We start from the raw sequence: 26,687 nt of genomic DNA, 5'->3' as shown, positions 1-26,687 counted from the left end.
GATTCCATCCTGTTGTCCGAGCGAATCCCATGGAGGAACCAGGTTCCATCTCAAAGTTTTTAGCTCTGTTGCCCAGTCGCAACTAGCCTCCGGGGAGTTAAAGAACATGACCGTAGAATAGTAGGTAACTTTAAGCTTGGCGGAATATAGGAGCAGGTACGAGATTTTCATGGCCCACAGATTCTGCTTGATACTCTCAAAGGATTTATGTTGCTGTTGAACCTGGCATGTGTAGTCCGGGAAGATCATGATGCATATGGATTAGAAAAAGATTGTTTCTATGGCTCGTGCCCTCTTTATGATTGCATCTCTATCTATCTCTATCCCTGTAGTTTAATACCTTAGCACTTATGGGGCACAAAGGACAACCACAAAGGGTTTCAACATCAGCGCCCTATGAGCCCTCTCGATCATAAAACATGAGGCGAGCATCTCAGCGGACAACCATGATGCCTCCCATGCGTCAAAGAACTTATCACAAGCTGAACTCACTGAACGCTCAGAAAAGTCCATGAAGCAGAGACTGCTCCTCCATGCCCTATTTTCAGCATCTTCTTCATTCCCTTCATGGGCCCTGGATATCACCGATAGGCATGGCACTGTGGTCTTGAGAACCTGTACAGTGTCTTCAAGCTCAGAGATGCACTGCTCTGCCCCGGAGAATCTATCGGTCACAATGTAGAGGTCTTAGTCATCATTTTGCTCAGCAGCCAGGATGCTCTTTGGGAGCTCGGGTATAGCGGGCAATGCTACCAAGCTACTTGTGTCCCATGGGGCCGCACACAACAGGTGAAGTCCAGGGAGCCAAACAGGCATGGCCAGCAACCAGAATTGATAATGCTGCGCACTCGTGCCCCTCCAGATCTCCGCATCAGACGTCCGCCATCTTGGCCTTTTCAAGTCACACCCCCCTCTACATCTGATAGTACATACCTTGACAAACACAGCATACATACCCAGATTTCTTTTCACAATCTCCTTCTGCTGAACACAGGAGTGCTTGTCAATGATGCTATAGAGTTCACCAAAAAGGACCTATTCAGTTTGTTTTCACCAAGCCAAAAGGGCAAACTGAGAAGACACTCCTGCCCGTAGCTCAGCTGCTCTGTAACTACAAAGCTCACACAAAAAACAGTAAACAGAAATATTACATAATTATTGGATAATATACCAAACCTACACCCAAAGAGCATTTAAAGGCTATTGAAGGAGCTCCTTCACTGAACTGAAACAGTGGAGATGAAAGCATGGCCCACAGGAAAGTGAGCAGACACTACACTCCAGCAGAGGCAGTGGTACACAGAGCAAGGCTGCAGCGGTCGACAGAATGTTCTTGTCTGAATGTTGAGATGTACTGCTGCTGGATCATAGCAAGCAAAGAAATGGCTCCGTTAGTGGGTGACAACAAATTGTGTGGCAGATACAGCCCTAGACCAATCACATCCACCCTTGACAGGGGCGGGTGCGCACAAGCCCTTATGGGCTTGGCAGGAAAATTGGCACCTACTCGATGTGTGGCAGCAGACACATCAGACAAGCAGGAAATATTCACACTTTTCTGACATACACGAGCTACATACTAGAACATACTTGCTTCTCACCTTCCGTCATATTGCTGGGGGCGACGCACAGTACAGAGTATCTCATGAAAATGTATTCGGATCACTCCCCTCTCCTGCTCTCTCTAAAGTGGGGCATGGAGAGATTGTGCATCCCCTCATGGTGCCTTAACAGTTTGGAGGTGGAAGATGCATTGTTTTGTGGTACTGTTCTGGGAAAAGTTAAAAAAACGTCTTTGAAGCCAATGTTGGCACAGCCGTTGATAAAGTGGGACGCATTTAAGACATACATCAGGGGAATCTACATTAAGACCTAAGAGATGGAAGCCCACCGAAACAAGCTCACAATTGGCCCTGTATGATTGTATTGATTATTTAGCACAGGGTCGACTGACCTGAAACTAGCGTCAGCAAGCAGACGGGGCCATCACAGAGGGAGAAATAAACGGGGCTATCAAACAGTTAGCAACTGAGAAGACATTAGTCAACAATGGGCTGAGCAGGCTTGACTTCTACCACATGACGTAGCAATGCACGGCATTGCCCTACTTCTGGATGGAGGTGTGCGCACACCTCACGAGCTAGACGGGTTGAATGCATATTAGCAATCAATCTGGATTTATAAAGCATGGTTAATCACCTGATAGGTTATCCATATGCTTGCAGGTCTCAGATGTTTATTTGAGCAGCCAGGTCTTGAGGGTCATTCGGAATTCCAGAAGTAATGTAGTGGTCAAGAGGTGCGTGGGGAGGCTGTTCCAGGTCTTTGCTACGATGTGGGAGAAGGAACATCCTCTACTTCTGCTTCGGTAGATGCAGGAATATGGGCAAGTGAAAATGAGGATGAGTGTAGTCTTTGATGGTCAGTGGATTGTGTAGAGCCTTGTATCCGTGGATAGGAAGCTTGAATCGGCATAGTTTCTGTACCGGGAGCCAGTGGAGTTGCCCGAGGTGGGGTGTGATTTGGGTTCGTCTGGGAAGGACGGGGATGAGTCTGGCTGCAGCATTCTGTAATCTGAAGTCTCTCTATGAGGTGTGCGGCGATTCCTACGTAGATGGGGTTGCAGCAGTCCAGTCGGCTGGTGATTAGGGCCTGTGTCACGATGCCTCTCGTGTGTAGGGGTAGCCACTTGAAGATTTAACTTAGCATGCAACGAGTGAGGAAGCAGGCAGAGTAGACGGCGTTGGTCTGATTTCATAGTGAGCTTGTTGTCAATGATGATTCAAAGGTTTCTGGCGTGGTTGGAGAGATTGGTGGGGGTGCTACGTCTCATGCCACCAGGAGTAGTTCCATGTGTTGCTGCTGTTTCCAAAGACCAGTACTTCCGTCTTGTCTTTGTTCAGCTGTAGGAATTTGTTCTTCATCCAATCAGCAATGTTTGTCATGCATCTGTGGATGTCAGTTCTGGTGGTGGTGGGCTAGTCGGTGAGTGAGAGGATGAGTTGGATGTCGTCTGCTTAGGAAAATATATTAAGACCATGGGATCAGACGATGTTGGCCAGAGGGTCATATATTCGATGAAGAGCCTGGGGCTGAGGATGAGCCCTGGAGACACGCAAGTGAACTCCTTGGGTTGAGAGGTGAAAGGTGGATTCTCTGAGTTCTTCTGGTGAGGAAGGAGGTGATCCATCTGAGCGCATCCCCTTAGTTGCTGATGTGGTGGAGTCTTTTGATCAGCATGTGGTGGGATGCGGTGGCAAAGCTGCAGAGAGGTCGAGGAGGATCAAAGGCTGCTGTTTCTTCTCAGTTGAGGAGGGTCTGGATGTTGTCGGTGGCTGCCATCAGGGTGGCTTTGGTGCTATGATTGTCTCGGAAACTGGATTGGGAGGCATTGGGTACCTGGTTCCGCTCCAAGTGTATCATGAGTGGATTGTTAAATATCTTTTCCAGTACCTTTGCTGGAATGGGAGCAGGGAGATTGGCTAGGAGTTTTTGGAGTTTGCTGGAGTCAGCGGAGGGATTTGATAGTGGCCTGACCTCTCCATGTTTTGAGGTTTTGGGAAATGTTGCAGTGGTGATAGATGTGTTGGGTAGGGTGGTGAGTTCCTGGCCGATCCTTTGGCATCTGAGGTTGAAGATGTGGTGCGGGCATGGGTCTGAGGGAGCTCATGAGTCAATGAATTTTATGGTGAAGCTGTTGTCCTGGGTGGAGTGGATGTTCCAGGTGGCCAGAGTGTGGTTCATGTTGGTTGCAGTGGTGGCGTATCTGTCGAGGAAGTCCGTAGGTGAGGGGTTGGGGTTTATAGTTTCTATATATGGTTGCGATCTTGCTGTGGACGAAGTGGGTTAGGTTGTCGCACAGCTCCGGAGAGGGTATGCTGTTGTTTTCACTGCCAGCTGGGTTGGAGAATTTCTTAACAATGTTAAAAAGTTCCTTGGTGATGTTGGCGCTGGTTTCAATGCGTCCGGCAAGGGCTGTCTCTTTTTTGATGCCCTCAGCAGGCAGCGGTGGTGGTGGAGGGACGTCCTGAAGGTTACCCTGACGGAGGTGTCCATGCTGGCGTGCCATCTCCTCTCAAACTGTTTGCTGTCCCATTTCGCTGGGGTCTTGGGTGTACCAATTGGACTTTTTGGAGGATTTTCTCTGGATGGTGCTCTTGATGGGGACGAATCAGTCTGCACAAGTGGTTAGCCAGGTGTTGAGGTTTTTCACTCCCTGTTTGAGGTTGATGGTGTTAGCAGTGTTGGAGATGTTGAGAGTGTTCGTCCAACTGGTCTCTGAAATTTTGTTCCTCTTCCGGTGGGGAGCGTTAGTCATCTTGGGGATGGCAGTGCTGGGGCTGGAGATGCTGAAGTGGACGATGGAGTGATTGGTCCATGTGAGTTCTGTGACATGGTTGTATTTGATGTGGTTGCTGGAGGTAAAAATTGGGTCCAGGGTGCGTCCTGTAGTATGTGGGGTTGTGGACGATTTGGGTCAATCCGAGGCTGCTCATACTGTCGAGGAGGTGTGCATTGTTTTTGTCGTTGGGGTTGTCAATGTGGAAATTTAGGTTGCCTAGGAAGATGTAGTCCATGTGAGTTTAAGGCTAGGGGCGCAATGACGTCTGAAATGGTGTTGTAGAAGATGCAGCCCGTGCCTGGGGGTCAGTATGCGAGGGTGCCTGTGATGGTTGTCTTGTCGTCCATGTGGAGCTTCAAGCTGAGATGTTCCATGGGGGTGGTGAGTGGTGTTACACGATATGGTCTCTTTGTGGATGATGGCTGTTCCACCTCCCGGCTTGTTGATGCGGTCCTGGTGAGTGATTTTTATATCCATCACTGTAGCGAATTCTGGGGCAGGTGTGGGGTTGAGCCAGGTCTCAGTGAGGGAGACGATGTCGGGTTCAAGGGTGGCGATGAGGTCACATAATTCAGTGGAAAGCTAGCATAGTGCGCATGTGTTGAGAAGGGCGCATGCTAATTTTTGTTAAGGTAGTGTCTGGGGTATGTTTGGGGTGGGGGTGGTCTGGGGTGTGCAGTGGCAGCTGAAGTGGCAGTGGGTGCAGGTGAAAGGTACTACTGTGGAGTGTGGGTCGGCACAGTGGCAGTGTTTTTTGTGGCATCCGGGTCGAGGGTGTAGAGCTTGGCGATAGTGTAACTTTGGGCGGCGGTAGGACCAGGGGTTGTGGCACTGGGTGCCGTCCAGGGGTGGACGGGCGCAGACGGGCTTGCCTTTGGCACGCGAGCAGCACAGTCGCGCTGAGGCCTGCATTAATTAGGTCCTGGGATTGTCGAGGCTTCTGTTAGCAGGAAGAATGGTGAGTAGGAAAATCCAGTCAGGAAAACCCCAGCGGCAACCCGGGCCGCTGAGGTGTCAATGGATCAGTCTAGAACAAGCAGGAACTGGAGGCCACAGGCAAGTGACAAGTTATGTGTCCAGGTGACGCACACACACAAGGCCTGTTTGCTGGGCTTAATGCCACACCCAAAAACTGAAAGGGTCAGAAGCAGGCTCTTGGACCTCGCACGGGCCCGCCATAGGAGCATCATGCCTTGGAAGGCGACTGGGCCCCATCCGGTGGCAATGTGGAAGAGAGAGGTCTAAAGATGGGGATGAGCAGAGGATTGTGCCTCGCATGGCCTCCGTAGGCAGGCTAGGAAAGATGCACAGATCACGGGATGGGATGGTATATTCCTGGTGCTGGAGGGGGAACCAGACATAAGACCCCTTGAGGTGCACCTCTGGGAGGTTTTGAAGCCACTGGCAAATTTTTACACAACACCACATGCCCACCAACGAAACACATAGGCTAAACGGAACTGGCACACCTGGGAAATGTACAAGATCTCTGCTGTGGTCCGTTTAGGAATATGTAATAGAGAATACCATGTATGCACTGGTTTCGCATTATTTTAGGGGGAAACAAAAAAGCAGAAAATGGTCCATTGAAGATCAGACACAGATGTGGGTGCAGAAACCGCGACGTGATGAAAGAAAGAAGAGACAACAGGCCAAGCCTGCTGATAAAGAGGGAAGCTGCACAAGAGTAATGCTGCACAAGAGTAATGCCTCAATACAAAAATACTCCATTAAAAAATGGCCTGGAGAGTGTACAGGCCAGCTCCATGGCTAGGCGCAGTAAGGAAATAGAAAACATAGTATCCCCAGATGTGCAAAGTCTCTCTGAGAAAAAAAGGATTTAGTATTAGCAAAGCAGAAGCTTTGCCCCATCAAAAGAAATAGAAAACGAGAGGCACTTAATCCTAGGGCACTGAGTTATAATCCCTTTCATCCATCTTCTTTGCCAGAGAATACACAGAGAGAGGAGGGAGAATACAAAATATAATGGAAAAGGTAAACAGATGGCAGAAGATGGGACCGTAAAGAATGTAAAGTGAAACAGTGAGCACAGGAAAGCCAATCAAACTAATTCGGTTACAGAAATGATCAGAAAAAGTAAAGTAAAGAAACAAAAAGTAACCAGTGACTAAGATGCATGCAGAGACATGTAACAACAATGTATATTGCTAGTTGATATTCATGAAAACAGTTTCCAAGAGAAATTTGCTTTGAACAAATATAAAAGAGTGAGGGATAGGGACAAATAAACTCATTTCAGGCACATAAAAGAGAACTACAAATAAATAAAAGAAAGTAAACTATGAAGAAACTAAACAACACTACTTAACTGAAATAGCAATATGTGGGTAACCCCGCCCCCCTCCACCCCCAAAAACCTGGAAAACAAAAAGATCGAGCACTATCTGGCTAGATCTCGAAACATGAAACAAGAATGGCACAAAGGGAGAGAGCACATGGAATCTGAATTGCAATCAACTTAAGATCTGAGACAATTAATAGACAGTAACGAACAAAACACAGAGAATATAGAGACCACTGGCATTAACATCAACCACCTGAGGTAAGACCTGGACAAAATTAGAGATCGAACAAAAACAGCGGAGCAATGAACCTTAGACTTCGCATGTACAACTACCCACACACTAAGCCTGAAGGAGCAAAAACAACTGACAAAAAAACAACAGGATGAATTCACAAATTTGGAAGAGCAATCACTGTGAAAATATGTACCAGTGTCTCACAGGAGCCAAATATCCAACAGAGAACTCCTTGGAAACTTTTTGCTATTCCTCTTTTCGAAACAGAAAGTTCTAAAATATATCCAGAACGATAGGGCACACAGTACCCCTACTCAGTGACAACTAACAATAAGTTCACGGCAAATGGTGATGATGCACTTACAAGAGACAAAATCAAACGTCATACAAAGACGAAATAGCAAAAGGAGGCCATATCCAATGGAAATAGACTCTACTTTCATCCTGGACTAGGAACAAGCAAGATAAGAGAAAAACGTTTGATAACGATTAACAAACTTTGTGAAAAAAATAATTTCACATGCACTTCTTTCAGCTGACACTCTTCACACCGACATCAATGGGAAAAGACACTTTGAAAGACCAAAGGAAGCAGTATATTATAGAGAAACTATGAGAACAAATGATAATTGAATAGTGACAGATACTCATTTCAAGGCATACTAATTTAACATATGTTGACAATGTTGAGGCAGAAGACAGAAGTTCTTAATGGTGAAGGCTGAGGACCAAAAACTGGCTGTGGAAGAACTTAATGGTAATAGTAGTTGAGAAATTAGCTTTAGATTTAGGCAGAAAAGGGTGGTCTAGTCATGCTCCACATGAGCAATAAATCTATTATACCATAGCCAGATTGAAGGTCGACTGCATGGAAGGGATGTTCTAAAGCTACAAAAGGTACAGAAGAATACACACACATAGCAGTCAGAGTAACTCCTGATATAACGGTACAACATGTAATAATAGCATTGAATGTTAAAGGAATTAGTGAGTGCCCAAAAAGCAACGGTTAAGGTCACATTGACAGAGAAGATATGTAAAAAAAAGTAATGTTTCAAAAAATGTAATCAAATGACGTGCGTGGAGCTAATGCCCCTTTTTAAGTACGTTTTTTTAATACAAATGTTCTCTTAAACACATATGCTAAGTATGGTTGTAGTTGATTAGAATTTAAATATATTTTCCTACCCCGATGAGCTAGCTATAAGATATTTCCATCTTTAAATAGTTGGCCCCATCTTGTGATACCTGCTTGTTCTATTATGGCAGAAAGACTATCTCCCAAGCATGGTGGCAACCCAGGTAAGTCCCAGATTGGGGAGTAGTTGAAGTATTATGACAGGCCCAGTTTCTTTCTGATATTAAACCAGTTTTTAGCCCATGATTGTGCCATTTTAAGTTTGATGTTTTTAAAGAATTTCTGACATCCAAATTTAAACATGAAGCCATCCAGTGCTAGATTAGCCCCCGTTAACATAGCCTTATACATAGAATCAGTTGTAAGATTAGATGGCATTTTTAGGAGCATTCTTGAGTGTGACAACTGGAAGGCCCATGAGTAATACAACAAGTCCGGCATTGCAAGGCCACCTTTTTCTCTTCTTCTTCTTAGTTTTTTCCATGCGATTCTTGTGGTTTTATAGTTCCATATGAAAGAGTTAATTTCCCTTTGACATTTTTCAATCATTTTTGGATCAAAGGCAATTTGAATGGTATTAAAAATAAAGGTGAATTTTGGAAGGATACACATTTTGACTAAATTCACTCTGCCGATTGTAGAAAGTGGCAGATGTGACCAAGATTTTAAAAGTTTTTTGCTCTCAGTGTGTATTCTATCCAAATTAGTTTGCCCAATGCTGCCCACTTCTTGGGTTATTCTTATTCCTAGGTAGGGCATTGATGTTGATATTTTTACCCCCAACTGTATGTTTGGTAAATTCCATGCCATTATCTCACTTTTACTAGAGTTAATGTCATAGCCCGAGATATGACCAAATTCTTCAGCCCGTTGAATAACGACTGGGTATGCCTTTACTGGGTCAGATGTAAAGACCAAGATATCGTCTGCATACAATGCTACCCGCCTTTCCCACTCTCCAAAGCTAAACGATGGAATATTAGCCTCGTCCCTTAAAAGCTGAGCGAACGGTTCGATGTATAAATTGAATAGGAGAGGGGAAAACGGGCAGCCCTGCCTTGTACCTCTAGATATGTTAAAGGCTTCGGTCAAAGACCCGTTGACCAGCAACCTAGCTGAGGGTGCACTGTATAGATGTTTAATAGTCCTACAGAACCCCTCCCCACAGTTGAATTTTTTTAATACATCGTTAAGATAAAGCCAATTGACTCTATCAAACGCTTTGGTTGCGTCTAAAGTCAGAGTAGCCAAGGGTACAGAAAAGGCAGTAGCGATGTCTATAGCCCCCTTAACTTCATGTGTTAACTCCGCTAATTGTCTGCCCTTGATAAATCCTTTTTGATCTGAATGGACAATATTGCCGATGACACTAGCCAATCTTGTAGAGATAATAGTTGTGAAAATTTTGTAATCGTTGTTGAGTAGTGATATTGGTCTGTATGACCCACACTCTAATGGAGATTTTCCCGGTTTCGGAATAAGTACGATTGTAGCCAGGTTTTAGGCGGCAGGTCTCCATCTATTAAGATGCCGTTAAAAAGTGCCATTAGCACAAGGGCATTAATATCCTCAAGAGATCTATAAATTTCTCCCGGCAGACCATCCGGACCTGCCGCCTTTCCTTTTTAGGTCTCGGCTAAGCGCGCGGAAGCGCGTTCTCGCCGAGAACCTATTGCTGCCGTGTCTGCTTCCCAGGAGACAATCCTGGCCACGCGCATGGCGATTTAAAACTGCCACGCGCACGCGAACGCGATCTGTGGCCAGGCGCTGTCTCCTGGGAAGCTCGAAACACCACACACGCATGCGCATACACACAGACACACACACAAGAGCCCATGCACGCACATACATACAGAGACACACACCCCCCCCCCACACATACACACACACAAGTGCACCAAGGCCCCCCCTCCCCCTCCCCCGCCGCCGTCACCGTCGCACACATACATACACACACGAGCATACACACACACACACACACACACACACGAGTGCACCAAGCCCCCCCAGCCCTTTTGAACTTACCTGGCCAATCTCGAGGGACTCTGCTCTCAGCACGCGGCGCGCAACCTCCTGCTGGCGCGGCCCCGGGGCTCTCCACCGCTCACAGGAGCCCCGGGCCGCGAGATGCATTGACTCTGCCTGCCTCCTCTTCCGGTCCGGACGCGGCCCGCCCCCGTCACAGGCGACCTTGCCTGACTTCCGGTGCGGCCGCGGCGGGATTCCGGGGGCATTTTCTGCACAAACCTTGTTTTCATAAGGCGTTTCGTTTGCTACCCGCGCTAGGGGGAACCCACAGTACTGTGTACAAGGATTGACACCACCCCAGACAACCACTCCCCAGGCATAGCCCCACTCCCGTAACCTTCCGTCGCCTCTCTCGGTATGTTCCGAAGGGAGCCCTTACACCTCACCAGGGTCCCGCCGACTCGCCCAGACTGATGATTTCAGGGACTGACGACTGACGGGGATAGAAGGACACCTATATGATTCAACCTACCAAAAGCGGTCTGTCAACCGGTTTTATGTAGTACCAAATACCATACTTGAGTCGTTGTACGCGTTAAAAATAGCAAATGTAAAAATCGGCGAATTTACGTGCTTTACAAACAGCTGAAAGGATAAAGGAGAGCGTTACTATGTGCATATGGACCCCGGCAGCATTCCTGTATATTCGCCAGGCCCTTGCATGCAGTCCAGCATGGCTTCAAAGGCCCCCCCCCGGCTCAAGATGGAAGTTGCCGAGCGAACACAGTCACCCGCTGCCACCCACCCAGGAATGTTACAAACTGGCAATCAAGCTGTAGGCCTGCTAGACAATCAATGTCTCTGCTCAAAAGTACCCATAAAACACGGCTGTGACGAATAGTCTTCCGAGAAAGCATGCCGGTTTCTCAACACTGCGCCGGAGCAGTCACTAACTGGCCAAGAGAGGACTGCAGCCTAAAATCGCGGAGCAGGCCTCTGGGATTATAAATGTGTGTTTTCGTGCTTCTAAACGTGGGTCGTTTTTTCTTACCACCATTGTTTTCAGTGTATTTGTGTCTAGATTTTTGTAGATGTCAGTAAATGCATGCAGATAAATATTATAGTTGTGTGTGCGTGTATATATATATATATATCATTTATAGCATGGATGGAAAAATGTTAAATATATATGCAGCTTATGTGTAACTTATATTCATGTATACATCTTGTTTATATATAGAGACATGAGGGGGCCTGCATCTTACTTTTAAGACGGGTCTCAAAGGGGTTAGTGCAGTGTTGATTCCACTAGTTTCTCTCTTTCCGCTTGGACAGGCTTTGCTTCAGCCTTGGCTAAGGGAATTTGAGAGGATTGATCTAAAAAACTTGATACAGGAAGGACAGAAATGTTTAAAAAAAATAAGTAAGGGCATTTGAGCAATAGTAACATCTGTAAAAAAAAAACGTTTCAAGTCTTCTGTGTGTCATGCAACTTAATCTCCCCATGTCTAATATAATGAATGTGTCCGTCTGTAACGCAACTGGTGCTCATGTAAAGCGCTCTGATACCTCCGGGTCGAGTTGGCGCTATATAAAACTGCAACAAAACTAATACAAATACGTAAGAGATAGATGTATCGTCCATACTTATGAACAACTCATGCAGTCCCCCACGCCAGTTACAAGTGCCTCCTTGCTGCTCTGAATTCCAATTTTCTGCAGACTCCTGAAGCTACCGCCCTCTGCTGGAGCTCATCAGACAAGAACACGACATTGCTTGTTTTCATGAACTAGCAGGGTTCTCCGAGTCAGCCTAAACATAGGTTTTAACAATGGCACTAATTATTGTCTTCCTACAGCGAAAACATGTTGCACTATTCAGCACAGTACAGAACAGGTGTCACGTATGGATGAGCAGTGCACGCACCTCCCCTCCACGCGACAGGTGCAGCATAGCGGCATGGGACAGGTGCAGCATAGCGGCATGGGACAGGTGCAGCATAGCGGCATGGGACAGGTGCAGCATAGCGCCACTGGACAGGTGCAGCATAGCGCCACTGGACAAGTGCAGCATAGCGCCACGGGACAGGTGCAGCATAGCGCCACGGGACAGGTGCAGCATAGCGCCACGGGAGAGGTGCAGCATAGAGCCACGGGAGAGGTGCAGCATAGCGCCACGGGAGAGGTGCAGCATAGCGCCACGGGAGAGGTGCAGCATAGCGCCACGGGAGAGGTGCAGCATAGCGCCACGGGAGAGGTGCAGCATAGCGCCACGGGAGAGGTGCAGCATAGCGCCACAAGACTGGTGCAGCATAGCGCCACAAGACTGGTGCAGCATAGCGCCACAAGACTGGTGCAGCATAGCGCCACAAGACTGGTGCAGCATAGCGCCACAAGACTGGTGCAGCATAGCGCCACAAGACTGGTGCAGCATAGCGCCACAGGACTGGTGCAGCATAGCGCCACGCGACTGGTGCAGCATAGCGCCACGCGACTGGTGCAGCATAGCGCCACGCGACTGGTGCAGCATAGCGCCACGCGACTGGTGCAGCATAGCGCCACGCGACTGGTGCAGCATAGCGCCACGCGACTGGTGCAGCATAGCTCCATTAGCAGTGAAGATGTGCAGCTCTGGACCAGCAGCGCGAGCATCCCTCCCTCCCGAATACCTATAGCACGGCCTCGGGGGTGGAAAGTTCCATCACCCAGCACAAGTCAATGGCAGGTGGTGGCAGCCAGAGTGCACGGTACCCTCACACGCGCCTAGTGCAGCACAGGATGTAGCAGTGCGACTTCCACACCCACTCTCTGCCCTGGGGAGAGTAGACAGCCATCTCAGCTTTTTGCTCTCTCTCTCTGCCTGTCTGTCTATATATTCTACGTTCTCTCACCTTCCCTCCCGTAGTGTGAGAGACCTATTATTATGTTTTGGTTTTGGCATTGTTATTTGCAATGTCAATAGCTCAAACTCGCGTAAATACGCGACCTATTGCATTGCAAATGCAATAGGTCTCGCATTTGCGAGAGATTGAGCTATTGGCATTGTAAATAACAATGCCGTTTATTTATCTGTTTTCAAAACCAACATATATTAAAAAGTTTGTCATTTACAATGCCAATAGCTCTAACGTTTGCAAAGCCGAGACCGTTGCATTGTAAATGCTTGTTTTGATTGGCGAATTGCTTTTTTAACCTCGTCTTCAGTGATCTTATCCTCCAAGAATTTGCTCTGACTTATTGATAAAGTTGGGAGGGTAATGGCATCCAGCCAACTGTCCCTTGCTTGCTGGTCATTGGGAAGGTCCCCTTTGTAAATCTCCTCAAAAAAATCAAAGAAAGCTCTCCCTATTTAGGTTAGTAGATCTTGTCTCTGACTCTCCTAGTATCTTAATTTCCCTGATATAGTTGAGGGCTTTGTCCGATTTTATTTTCCACGCAAGTACTTTCCCTGCTGCTTCTCCGAATTCAAATTGGGAAGATTTGCTCACTTCCCATCTTTTGTTTATTCTCTCTTGTAAATTATTTTCCTGTTGGGTTTTTAACTCAGCCAGTTTTTCATGTTCTTCTGATGTTACTAAAGACGGGTCAATCTTTGGTTCTAAGATTTTCATATCTTGTTCTAGTCTCTTTACTTTTTCAGTATATAATTTCCCGCCTATAAGAGGCTCTGGAGGTGATCTGTCATTCTTAGGAAGGCCTTAAAGGCCTCCCAAACAACTGTTGGGCCTGCAGAATTTCTATTTATATCGAAAAAGACTAGAGACTCGTCCAACAGAAATTTGATCTCTTCCTCCTCAAGCAGCAGTGTCCGGTCAAAGGACCAGGATGGGTGATTAACCAGATTATCAGATTTTAGAGTAAATTTTAGTGCAGAGTGGTCTGAAAGATGTGATGGTATATAATCTATTGAAACCAGAGTGTCCTTTAGACAGTAACTGAAAAAAGCATAATCTATTCTGGATTTATGTTTAAAACGACTGTTCCTGAAGGACACACCTAGTTTATTGCCGACTCTTTCTCTCCAGAAATCCGCCAATCCCAGATGTGTCATGATTGTTTTAAGGGTTTCTCTGGATTTAACGGAGCTACAAATTCTGGATGTTGTTGGTTTGTCTAATCTGGGGTCTAGAACAATATTAAAATCTCCCATCCAGATTATTGGTTCCTGGACTGATATTAATTGATTTCTTACAGCGTCCAGGTGCGATAGATCGTCTGAGTTGGGACCGTAGTAACCTACCAATATCCTGATTTGACCATCGAGAGAGACTCTGACTATTAACCATCTCCCTGTATTATCTTCCTTACATTCCAGTATTTGCGCTCTTACTGATGTTTTGAAGATGAATATTACCCCTCTTATGTTCGCGTTATGATCTGTGGAGCAGAATTTATCTATCCATCTTTGTTTTCTTAGTATAGTGATAGCCTCTGATTTAAGAAGATGAGTTTCCTGCAACGCAATGATCTGCGCCTGTGAGTCTCTCAGATATTGTAAGATGCGATCACTTCTTCCTCTCACACGCAGACCATTCACGTTCCAGGACATGTAATGTATGGTTGTCATGTTTTAATTTCATTCCCTAACATCTTCATTCTTTTACTTATCTTTTTTATTAGATTAATTATTGATTTTATCATGTCAAGAATTTGATTTTGAGAAAAATTAAAGGCTGGAACACTAAATTGAACTGACAAATGAGGATTTTTTGCTTTTTTACCGCCCCACCCCCTAGGAAATCCCCCCTTATTTATTCTGGCTTGGTGTTCAGCCTGGTGAACGCCCATCAGCAGCCTGTCTTTGACCCCCTAATGTTACATTTCCCTCGAGAAAAAGAAAAACAGCTGTAACTGAGCCAAAAAAAGGTAAACATATCACAGATGACTGTCATACCAAGAGGGGATATTTGGGAATAATCTGAAGGTTTTATCCTTCCCTTAATTTTGTATCTCTTTTTTTTTTTTGTAAACCTCTTCTATGTTTTTTAAGTTATGCATGTGCCCCTATTATACTTTAAATGAAACAACATTATTTAAGATTTTTTTTTTGTTTATATTGTTTTGCTTCTTGAGTTGTTTGTAGCTTTTTTTTTTTGTTTATTTTATTATATTTTTTTTCCCATTCTCCTTTCCCTCTCTTTTTATCTATGTGGTTTATTTTTTTTCCTTAATTCTTTACTCTTTTATGTCTTTCGACAAGATCTGTGTACCCTCAGCGATACCTATATTAAATTGTTTTATGAGCCTGAGCTTGGGCATGATCTCTAATGGAACCTAATAGGTCGTCAGCGTCATGTATAGAACGAACGTTGTGCATCTTATTGTTATACATGACTCGGAGAAATGCGGGAAATCTCATCTGCACCGTCGCACCAAATGATCTAAATTTGTCCATGCGCTGCCCCAGCTCCCACTGCCTATCCAGTGTAGTTTTCGAGAGATCTGAACGTATCTCAAAGGAGAAGTCAAGGCCCTTTATTGTACCTGCTTTCAGAGCAAGATTTAATATTTTTTCTTTGAGAGCATAGGTCAAAAAGTTGATTAGCACTTTCCTTTGTTTGGTCCTTGCCGGATTCATACGAAATGGGTCTCTGTGTATTCGCTGAATGTCTTTGTCTAGTTCTTCAGCAGGCTCTTCCAAGGTGAGTGAACCTTTTATTAATTGTACAAGAAGCCTTTAAGATCCCCACCTTCTTTCCCTTCTGGAATTTTTAGGAGTCGGATGTTGTTACGCCTAGAATAATTTTCTAAGACTTCGATTCTCTCTCTCATGTTTTCACCCTCACTTTGGAGAGTATGTACTTTTGATCTGACTGACTCCAAATTTGTGGTCAGTAGGCCTACCGAGCTTTCTAGTACTTCCGTTCTCCCACAGAGGCTATCAACCTTTTGACCTAATTCCTCACAGGTTACTTTAAACTCTGCCTGGTTAGTTTTAGAGACCACAAAGTCTTGTCTTATCTCCTATCTCATTGCTGCAATAGAGGAGACTATAGCCTCGAGTGCATTGTATTTGTATTTTATTTTTATAAAGCGCAGCTTACACTCCACGGAGCATCTTGCACTCCACGGAGCATCTTGGCGCTGAAACATTCGAATCACAAAGAGATGGACAACAGTGAGCAAGGGGATCTAAGTTAAGGAAAATCCTATATGCCTGAAAGGGAGTTTAAATTAGGGAAAGACAAAAGGTGTCAGTGTTTTTAAAGATCCATGTTTTGAGCGCTTTTCGAAAGAGATTCTCCGACGGGATCTGACGCAGCTGAAGAGGAAGTTTGTTCCATTGCCAAAACTAAGTTTTGATCCGTTGCATTTTTCTTCTTCCCCACTTCGGTTGTCAGTCTCATTTTCTAAAGTTTCCTTTTGTCAGGCAGGGGCTATGTTATCGGTGGAACTCTCTGTATGTATTTCTGAGTCAGGCAGGGTAGACAGAGTAGATCTTTCAGGGGCTTCAAACGATGCCCCCTCTGATGAAGGAGCCGGGGTTAAGTCTAATCTCGGGGTAGATGAACCGTGCCCTGTTTCTTTGTCCAGGTTATACTGTTCACCCTGCTGTAATTTTTTGTTTTCCAAAGCTGCGGCCATATCTTTTGTAATCTGCAGTACTTGTGGCAAAGCTCTGAAGTATGAGCGCAGAGACGGAGTTATGTCACCTGGAGCTTGTGATTTTTTACTCTTATTTTTGGTTTTAAGCTGTTTTTGAGTAATATGCCTGTCTTTCACTAATTCTGGCTTTTTGTTTGTATCTGGGCTTTTTTTTAAGCTCCCCCAAGGTGCACTCTGGGAACTGTAGTCCGTTCCCCACTAGCTCTGTCTCCTTCCCTCTGTTTTTTGTTTTACTCCTGGTTATTCTTACTTGTGAGTCTTTATTTAAATCGCTGTCTGTCTTTGACCCCTCCTTAAATAGTTCAAAAACCTTACTTGGATTGTGAGAGAAAATGTTCCGGTCACCCAGATCGTCAAAACCAGCCTCTGCCGCAGTTACTGTTGTGTCGTTCGTCTCCGAGCCGGTCGATGCCACAGCTCTCCGTGACTCCTCTCCTCTTCCTCCACCAAATGCTGCTGCCGTATGTGTACTACGAGCAGCGGCCGCTCGGCCGCGTCGGATCTCCACGGCTGCTCGGCCCCAGAACAGGAGAGAGGCGGCAACAGGTGAAGCGAACGGCGGGCACATTCGCGGAAGCTTCGTCGTTTCAGCAATTACTGCGGGACTCCCTTAATCAATGCTCCGAGGCTCCGCATGGGCTCAGTGAATAGGTACGCTCAATATTTCGGTGACAACCGTCATCCGTAGCGGTAACAGCGAGGGTCTCAGGAGACTGCTTCTGAGCGTGCGAACCGCGTTAGCCTACGGCCGCCATGTTTCCTCCCCACTATTTGTGTTTAATTCTTTCACTGTTGGTTTAATGTTCAGCTCGTAAGAATATTGGCCAAGGTGTACGATCACACTTACCCAAAGACACAGAATGGGTAAAACCCTTTGATACATCAACCTCCCCACTGCTAACAACAAGTCATTATTGATAGCAGGTCACCTGCCAAAAACCCAAGGCTTTAAACATCCAATGCAAGATGTAGTGACAGGTACCTGTGAAAACTGTGATGTCACCATGCACGAGATAGTGGTGAAAACATGACAAGATTTTCACATGCCAACAAAATTAATAACTCCAAGGTGTCCCATTGTCATGTGGGATGCCTTTAGCTAGTTCTGGCTTTTTACCCAGTTGCACTTTAATGCAGGGAGTTTTGAGTCCTTAGTTACAAAATTAACAGCAAATGTGAAGTTCCAGTATTTGATTACATTAAAAAGTCAGAACTCACTTAAAGTGAGACATTTTCCATAGGGATACTTTGCAGCTATGAATTACTACAAACAGCAGCATGACCTGAACGTATTTAGGCAATGAGTGCATAAAAGAGTACTTTAAACTTCATGTCCTAAGAAGGCTGGGCTACAAATGCATCAGGTGTAATTCAAAATTATAAAGGTCTCATAAGATAATGTGCTGTTAGCAAGATTGTCCAATCATACAATGTCATAATATTCAGTGATGAGTAGGACCACCCCCCCACCCCCGAACTATGTACAGGAATTTGTTTATTAATACATATGAATACACCACTCTTACACTTTGAATTCATTAGTAGTACTGCAAACCAGACAGAGTCCCGAGTGTGACAGGTAATGGGATGCAAGAGAGGGTAATGGGGTGTGAGAGAGTGCAATACACAGACTTTATATGCTTAATACAAGTTAACCTAAGTCCATCGAACACACTGCCAAAGGGAAGACACTGTGGGTCACTGTCAAACCTTTTGCCTTCTCTCCTCATGTTTTGCTGAAGTTGTTTTTGTTGGGTTTGGGACTCTGTGCACTTTAACAATGCTAAACAGTGCTAAAGTGCTTGTGCTCACTCCCTAAAACCTGGTAAAATTGGCTGGCATCCAATTGACACAATGTACTTATAAATCCCTAGTAGAGTGGTACTACAGGTACCACGGGCATGTAAATGAAATGCTACTAGTGGGCTGCGACACTCATTGAGACACCCACTTAAGTAGCCGTTTAAAACATGTCTCAGGTCTGGCATTGCATTATGTGTGCAGTTTCAAACTGCCATTTCGACCAGGCAAAATAACCCTTTTGCTAGGCCTTAACCTTCCTTTTTAATATATAAAAGTCTTCGGGCAGGGTGCAGTGTATTGCAAAAGTTTGACATGTACTTTTAAGTTTTACATGTCCTGATAGCTTTTAAATTCTTTTTTCACTGGAGCAAGGCCCACATTTCCCATGGGATAACATTAGAGTACTGTATTACATTTAATAAGTGGTCACTTTGAATTGGGAGCACGGAAGAATGTCAAGTTCGGTATCAAATTAATTATAATTTAAAATTCACTATAATGGTAAAGTTGGATTTTAAATCACAATTCTGAGAATGGCATTATTATAAAGTTGGCATTTTCTTATCCTAGCCATTTGGTGCCTGTAGCCTGTTTCCTGGGTCACATGACTAGGTGTCATCGGCAGCTGACATTTACATATTCCTCCAAGACAGCCACACAATAGAGGGGCTGGGTGTTGGCAGGATGTGGGGGGGCAGAGTTGTGCACATTCCTACTTGCACATCAAAGACCCTGCCTCAGCTCACATAAAAATAACTTCACATTAGTCAATTGTGCACCCAGACAGCCCAGAACCAGGCAGGCACTTCTGTGGGCGGGAAAACTACAGATGTGTCTTCCACTTCAAAGCTGACATCCGGTATAAAAAAAAAAAAGACCCTGAGAACCATTGTTCAGTACACTCCTGAACGTAGGTATACCACAGGACTGCCCTGCTGTCCGAGGAAAGCCTTGCCGTCTGAGGAAAGCCTTGCCGTCTGAGGAAAGCCTTGCTGTCCGAGAAGGAAGACTGTATCTACTCCCTTCACCCCAGGCTACCTGAGTGACTTCAAGTGTCAGCTGACTGACCTCCTCTTCTGAGCTACAGGGCCACAACAGGCTCTAGAGGCCTCCCTGCAACTACCCAGCAGACCTTCTGCACTGTGCCTGCAATTGGACCCGACTAAGCCCTGCTGGCCACTGCTGAAGTGAGTTCCTGATCCACAAGTGGTGCCTCCCAGTTTCTCGGCCCTTGGCAGACAGAAAGAGATTCTCCTAGCCTAACTGAAGTTTCCACTAAATCCGGCGTGAAGCGAGACTTTGCCCCACAAAGCCTTGCTGCACAGCTGCAAGCTTCTTCGGAAACCATACCCAGGGACGCCATGCCCGGTAAAATCCTTGCCGAACAGCTACCAGCCTCATTAGAATTGATACCGAGCAATACAAAGCCTCACCGCACAACTGTTAGCTTCGTCAGAAATGACGCAAAGCCCCACAACACCAGACGACGCAAAGCTTCACAAGGACCGCACAGACTTCACATCTGGAAAAAAGGAACAATCCTCAGGGGGATAAACCTGGTCTTTTGCCTGGCCGCGCTCCATTGTAGCGAGCCTGAACTTGTGACCTTGTTCGGGTTTAGCATGACCAGACACCATGAGTTGGTGCTTTGCACCAGTTCCTGCTACTTTTAGTTACATCTTTAAAATTGCATAGCTCCACTTCTAATTGGATTTCTGCCATTCTGGTATCAGTTAATTTATCAAAATGTACTCTATATACCTAAATTGGTGTGGGATTTTTCTTGTGTTGTGTTTTCACTTTGTTACTATATAAGTGCTGCATAAATAGACTACACATTGCCTCTTAGTTAAGCCGGACTGCTTTGATGCCAAGCTACTAGAGTGTCAAGGACAAGTTTATGTATGGGCTTTTTTGTGGTTCACCCTGGCAATGATTGTCGATGTTGCTTGAGTACGGTTTCACTCCTCTTTAACTAACAACTCAATTTCCCACAGCCTGCATTACTTCTCCTTTAAATTAAATGTGTGCTTTATAACAATCACTGCAAAAAGAACCAATATTTTTTTTTAACACTGGGAAAACATTTTTTGTCTATTTTGTGGGTTAGGCAGCTGAAAAACATTAACAAGCACCGATTTCAAAAGGTTTGGAAAACACTGAAGAAAAAACACCACTGAAATCAACAACAAAAAACCAAAAACAAAAAAAACACTGAAAAAAGGACAGCCTAATAATACGTCATCAATTGTGCCACTGGCTTATCACGCTGCTATATACCTGCCACTTGTCATTATTTTGTAGTGCAGTTTCTGATCCTGATGTGCAACTGCGCCCCTAAAACCTGGCCATGATGAGCCTACAGACTAAATGGCTTGTTAAGTAGTTGTTCTTAGCTGCAGGTTATGGTATTCAGTATTACCTCCCTTGGCAGCTGATCATCCTATTCAGTGTTGTCCTGGGCTACTGATCGTGCTGCACAATGTTACCCACTGACTACGGCCTGTGCTGTACAGTATTATACTTTGGCTAATGTACATATTGTCCTGAGTATCCCTTGCATACTAGTCAGGCTGTGTAGGGTTGCCTATTACTGCTCAGAATACGGAGCAGTGGTTCCTCTGGATGCTGAGCTGCCTCTTGCACCTGAATATATTGTCCAGTGCCACCCCAGGCCTCAAAAGATTAACTCAACCACTCGCTATGGAGGGTCACATTTTATCAGAATTAGCTATTTTTAAGGCCTACTGCCCGTTGAGGCGACAGAGCTCGATCTGACAAAGAACAGGTGTTCTGTTCATTTAGAAGGCATATCAGCAATAAAGATGCCTAAAACCTTATAGCTTATTTTAACCTTGAGATTGGTGTTCACTTTTTTTCTCTGACTTCCAAGTTAGAGGTTTTTGTAATGGGAACTGTCTTGTAATTGTGCTGGGGAACAGGGAGTGTGAAATGAAAGACTAACTGTAGGATGTCAGATTCGAACACACATTTAAATAGATTGTAAATTAACTGTATAAATATTTCAAAATATATCATAGGAATATGCCTTTTTGAAGTGTGGTGGAAATAAAGATTTAAATACAATTAATCAGAACACTTTACTTGGTGGTGTTCAAGTTATAAATATTTGCTGAAACTCGGTTTTCACACAATAGTTTGTACGATATACAGTTTTATCAGTAAAACTATATAGTAGTTGAACGATTTGTGACCATTTCAATGGAAAATGTGCTGTCTGTAAATGACAGTGCACTACCGCATCTTGCTTTAGTAAACTATTTAGGAAGAGAGGGGCATATTACCAACCAATAGAGATAATTTTTGTCTCTAATTTATTTAGAGACAAAAATTATCGCCGCAAATCGGCGATTTTTATCGCAGATAAACCTTGCTATTAGCAAGGTTTATCGCAAATGCGATAAAAAACGGCCGCAATGCATGAATATCGCTGAAAAGTCAGCGATATTCATGCATTATCGAGCAAATGCTCTTAGCCATGTTATCCACCTCCCATTGGATAACATGGCTAAGAACTGCTCCTGGGCAAGTGTTAGCTTTTGGAGATATTCGCGCTTATCGCGAATATCTCCAAAAGTTGGTAATAGGAGATAGCGATGTTAGCGACTGTTTTCAGTCGCTAACATCTTGGCACGCCCACTTTGCATGTCATTAGTGATAAATATCACTGACATGCAAAGCGGGGCCCAAGATGGTCACTATCTCCTATTAGCTGTCGCTAACTGGTGTTAGCGACAGCTTGGTAATAGGGAGATAATTTTATCTCCGCTTTCTTGGCTTTTAAAGCCAAAAAAGCGGAGATAAAGCCCCTTGATAATATGCCCCAGAGTTTTTAAACACGCACGGAGAAACATTCCAGTTCCTGTAATGATGACAATGCTATTAGTGAACTAAGAGGCAAGTCAAGGGTTCATTTGTACCCTACATGTGGGATAACTTCTTATTATACATGGAGCAAATGTTTAGTCTATTAAATCAAACAGAGGAGTATTTTTGTATAGCAGACATGCTGAACTCACATATTTGAAGTAGCTCTCATGTGATTAAGAAAAAAAAGAATTTAACAAATAACATTTTTGCCCAGGATCACACAATTAGAGACCAGTTTATGGGTCAAGAGCATTACAGTTAAGTCAAGTAAATTATTTGTGAGTAGACATGCAGGTCTGACAACATTTTTATGACTTTTCGATGCCTGTATATGCAATGCCACCTCTCTCTGTACCCTTATTGCTTAGGACGACTGATCCTCCCTGCAGTATGTCCCTGGCTGTTGGCGATCCTACAATGTTCTAGACCTCTCAATGCTGTCCACAGCAAAAAATTATCCTCCAACTGCAGACTGTGCTACCCAAGGCCAGTTGTCAAATAGTAGGCTTTGCGATCTGGATTGAGAGGATGTGTTTACCTAATGAGATCAGTCAATGGGCAAACAAAGTACAGTAAGAGTATACAAAATACAGAGTTGTGCATCCCTAGGTTGCTGTCCATGCAGTACCGCGGCGCGTTTCCACCTGGATGCTGCCCGGCCGCAAACTGTGCAGAGTTGCCTATGGCTGGTAACCAAGCAGGGAAGCGACTTGTGAGAACAACTATGTGTGACTAGTGTGCTGAAAACGAGAAGGGCTTTTGCTGCTGTCCATACTCTGCAGTATTGTTAGTGGCATGGCCAGTGTGACATAGGTCCTAATACAAAGAAGCAAATGGGCCCCCTGGTTGTTGTTTGAACTGTGTAATACATCAATGAGGATTCAGTGGGCTCCTCAGGCCTGTGCCCCGGTGCCACTGCACCTGCTGCACCAATGGAAGCTGCGCACTGTGGCTGCCGAGTATGCGATCATGTTTACGATCCAGCCCTGACCATATTGTGAGGTTTACCCCATGCTGCAAAGCATGCACAGCAGCCCTGTCAACGACTGCTTGTCAAGTTATAAAGTGTTGCCTTAGATCATGATGTAAGTAGCGTGTTGCACCCTGGTCCTTCTGTGCTGGGCTGCCCTTTGATGTTGCTGACCATGCTCAGTACTCCAACATCGAACTACTCATGTGTTGCTCTTCGCAGGGGAGGGTCGTTAAGTTGGAACGAATAGGTGCAATGCTCACTCCAGCTACTTACAGCTGCTGGCCATGCTTGCATAAACACACAAGAGTGCTGGCTATGGGCACAGGGGTCTCTCTTGTTGCAGATCCGAATACACAGTGTCCTGGTGCCCTCTAGTTCTCTCACCTTTTGAGGCAGCCGCTGGCCAAGTAAGAATCCGGAGAGAAGTGCCTTGTGTGCTCTCTACTCTGGACGCAGGAGCAGAAGCCAGGGGCTCTTCTGCGGCTGTTGTCACTGTCCGAGTCAAAATCCAGGCTCTCTGGTAAAGCAGGGGAGAGCGGCGGGGTCAGGGACCCACCGAACTCTTCTGCCATTGAAGCGACGGATAGCTCCCGGTAAACACCTCGGGTTCCTCAATGTGAGTTCTGCCCAGAGTACAGTACAGCTTCCCGGGTCCCGCGCTCCAGGCGCTCCGCCCATTGCCGGCAAAGGGGCGGCATCTGTGCACGTGACGCCATCGCGTTCTTGCGTCGCTAAACTCAACGTTGACTGACTGTGATCGTTCTCCTAGCCTAGCGTCCCGGGTAGTGTATTACTTTTAGTCTACGCTGAGCATCGGGGAGAACTTTTTTAATGCCTTATTATTGTTTCGCTGCTGTAGTATAATGCAGGAGAGGCCGCCTTTTTTTGAGTTTCAAACATTCAAAATTAAGAGATTTTGAAATAATGGGGGGAATGCGTTTTGACATTCACCTATATTTTTTTAGCCGCAATTTTAGACAGGAGACAATTGGTTTCAGACATTGGGAGTCTCACTCGTGAATCTGGTATCTTGGCATGTATGTTGTAAGGTTGGTGATATTAATAATAAGCAGGACGCTGGTAGTGGGTTCACTAATTATTTATTATATTAATTACAGACTGTGTAGAGGAGCGCCGGCCGGCAACCTCCGGTCCTTTCTATTCCCGGCGCGCAATCCTGGATGCGCGCGCATCCGCCAACATGGCCGCCGCACGTCACCTACGTGACGTGCGTAGACTAGAACGCACACTACATATCTCCCCTTTTTACCCAAACTTAGCTGAGTCACTTACAGTTCAGTGTCCAACTCGAAATCTCGAAATCTGGAAGGTCTTACCACCTGCCTTCCACTCCTCGTTATCCTGATCGGGTTCTCCATGGTCTCTTGGTTGTGCCTTTCATGGCCTTCTGCTCCTTCACTCATCGCTCCGCCTTCATTCATGCTTCTCTCCGATATGTCCATTCCTGTTCCTTGACTCCCATTCTCTTCATCTTCTCTTTCCGTCCCAGCTCCTACTCCATCTTGCTGCTCACCAGTACCTTGTCTCCTCTCTTCGTTCGAATCATCGGTGTCTTCCCCTTCAGTTCCATGTTGCTCCCAGCCCAAAACTTTATTGCACCTGGCCATGCGGTCCTGGGACCACACATTCCCGTCACTCAGCAGGGCCGCTCGATCGTACACTTCCACCACTTGCATCGGTTTGCTGTACTTGCTGTCTCCTTTCTTCTGTAGAGTGGCCAACTTCACTCGCACCCACTCTCCTACTTCCAGGCTGGTCCTTTTAACGTTTCTTCGTTTATTGTAATGATTGCTGTAAATTGTCTGTGCTCTTTCCAGGTTGGCCCGCACCATCGCGGGGGACCATTCACTGGTGACGATCTTTTCCTTCCAGATCCTGTTGTCATGCGTGAATGGTTCGCGCCCCCTCAGGATTTGGAATGGGCTATACCCCGTGCCAGTGGGGGTTATTCTGTAGGCCCACACCATGTTCTCCAGTGCCTTCTCCCAATTTTGTTCACTTGATATGGCGGCTTGTATAGCTCCCATCACTACCCTGTTAAATCGCTCCACTAGGCCATTACCAGCCGGATGGTATATTGCCGTGTGTTTGACCGTGATGCCATTTCTTTGCATGAATTTGTTCCACCTATCCGACGTGAACTGGGGCCCATTGTCACTCAAGATCGATTTGGGTATTCCTTCCCTGGTGAAGGTCTCTGACAGGAACTTTATGATGTTCTCCGTGTCCATGGACTCGTCCACTCTCAACTCCGGCCACTTTGAATATCGGTCCATGAGTACGCACACATACTTCTGTGTGCCTTGGTCATCTAGGACAGGTCCCAAAATGTCCACTGATAGTTCTTCCCACGGGTTAGAAGGAAGGTCAAATTTCCCTATCGCTGGCCGCAGAGGTTTTAAAGTCTTGTCTGCCCGTTGACATTGTGGACATTCCCTGACATGCCTCTCGGCCCTTATGTCCATGCCGGGCCACCAGTAGTTCTGTTTTGCTCTCGCTTTGAGTTTTCCTATTCCCAGGTGTCCCTCATGTAACAGATCCAAAAGTTTTGACGTAAGGTTCCTTGGGGGAATCACCTTGTCTCCTCTGTAGACGAATACCCCCTTGTCTCCTACCGACAGTTCTTCCCGCACTTCGTAGTACGGTCTGAGGCTCGCCTTCACGTTCCTTTTATCTGGCCATCCTTGTACAATGTGCACCTTTACTTCCTTCAAGTCGGTGTCCTCCTCGTATGACTCTGCCCAATCTTGTTGGCTAATTAATCTCTCTTGGTCTTCTATGAGGGCTACCAACTCTCCCCCGTCTGCAGGGTCTTCTTCTCCAGGCTCCATGGCGGATGCTCTACTCAGGTAATCCGCTACTCGGTTCCGGTTCCCAGGGATATACTCCACGTCATACCTGAACTCAAGTAGTTTTAGGGACATTTTGGATATCCTGGGGGTGGCACTGGCGTGTCCACACGATGTTAGCACCTTCACCAATGGCTTGTGATCTGTTTTGAGTAGGAAACGTGTTCCCCACAGAAACTGCCGGAATCTCGTCATGGCCCATACCACCGCCAACATCTCCTTCTCGATCACGCTGTATTTCCTCTCTGTGTCCGTCAATGCTCTGGATGCAAAACTTATTGTCTCCATTTCCCCTCTTTCTCTGGTTTGCATGAGTACAGCGCCCAGGCCCTTGTCACTGGCGTCAGTCGTCAGTACGGTGGTGCCTTGTGGATCGTAACCCTTGAGAGGAACTGCTCCTATGACATCCCTTTTGATAGTCTCGAACTCTGCTTGGGCTTCCGGTGTCCACTGGAACACAGTGCTTTCCCTGGTTAGCAGCCTCATGTTGTGGGTCTTAGAGGCGAAGTGTACCACGAATTTGCTGTAGTACTCCGCCATCCCCAAGAACGACCTG

At 45.7% G+C, this 26,687-nt stretch overlaps 1 protein-coding gene across 3 annotated transcripts in view; it reads right to left on the bottom strand.

The window, feature by feature from the left end:
• The window catches only part of MMS22L (MMS22 like, DNA repair protein), a 602,587-nt gene extending 578,645 nt beyond the window's left edge, over positions 1–23,942 (bottom strand). For all 3 annotated transcript variants that reach the window (XM_078648222.1, XM_078648223.1, XM_078648221.1), the window contains exon 1: positions 23,646–23,942. In XM_078648222.1, coding sequence (XP_078504348.1) covers positions 23,646–23,833 — 188 coding nt within the window. In that variant the 5' untranslated portion in view covers positions 23,834–23,942. The remainder of the gene's footprint in view (positions 1–23,645) is intronic.
• Positions 23,943–26,687: the final 2,745 nt, after the last annotated feature.

Source organism: Lissotriton helveticus, chromosome 6 (genome assembly GCF_964261635.1).
Source record: "Lissotriton helveticus chromosome 6, aLisHel1.1, whole genome shotgun sequence".
Lineage (NCBI taxonomy): Eukaryota > Metazoa > Chordata > Amphibia > Caudata > Salamandridae > Lissotriton > Lissotriton helveticus.
This window is presented reverse-complemented; position numbering and strand designations above follow the sequence as displayed.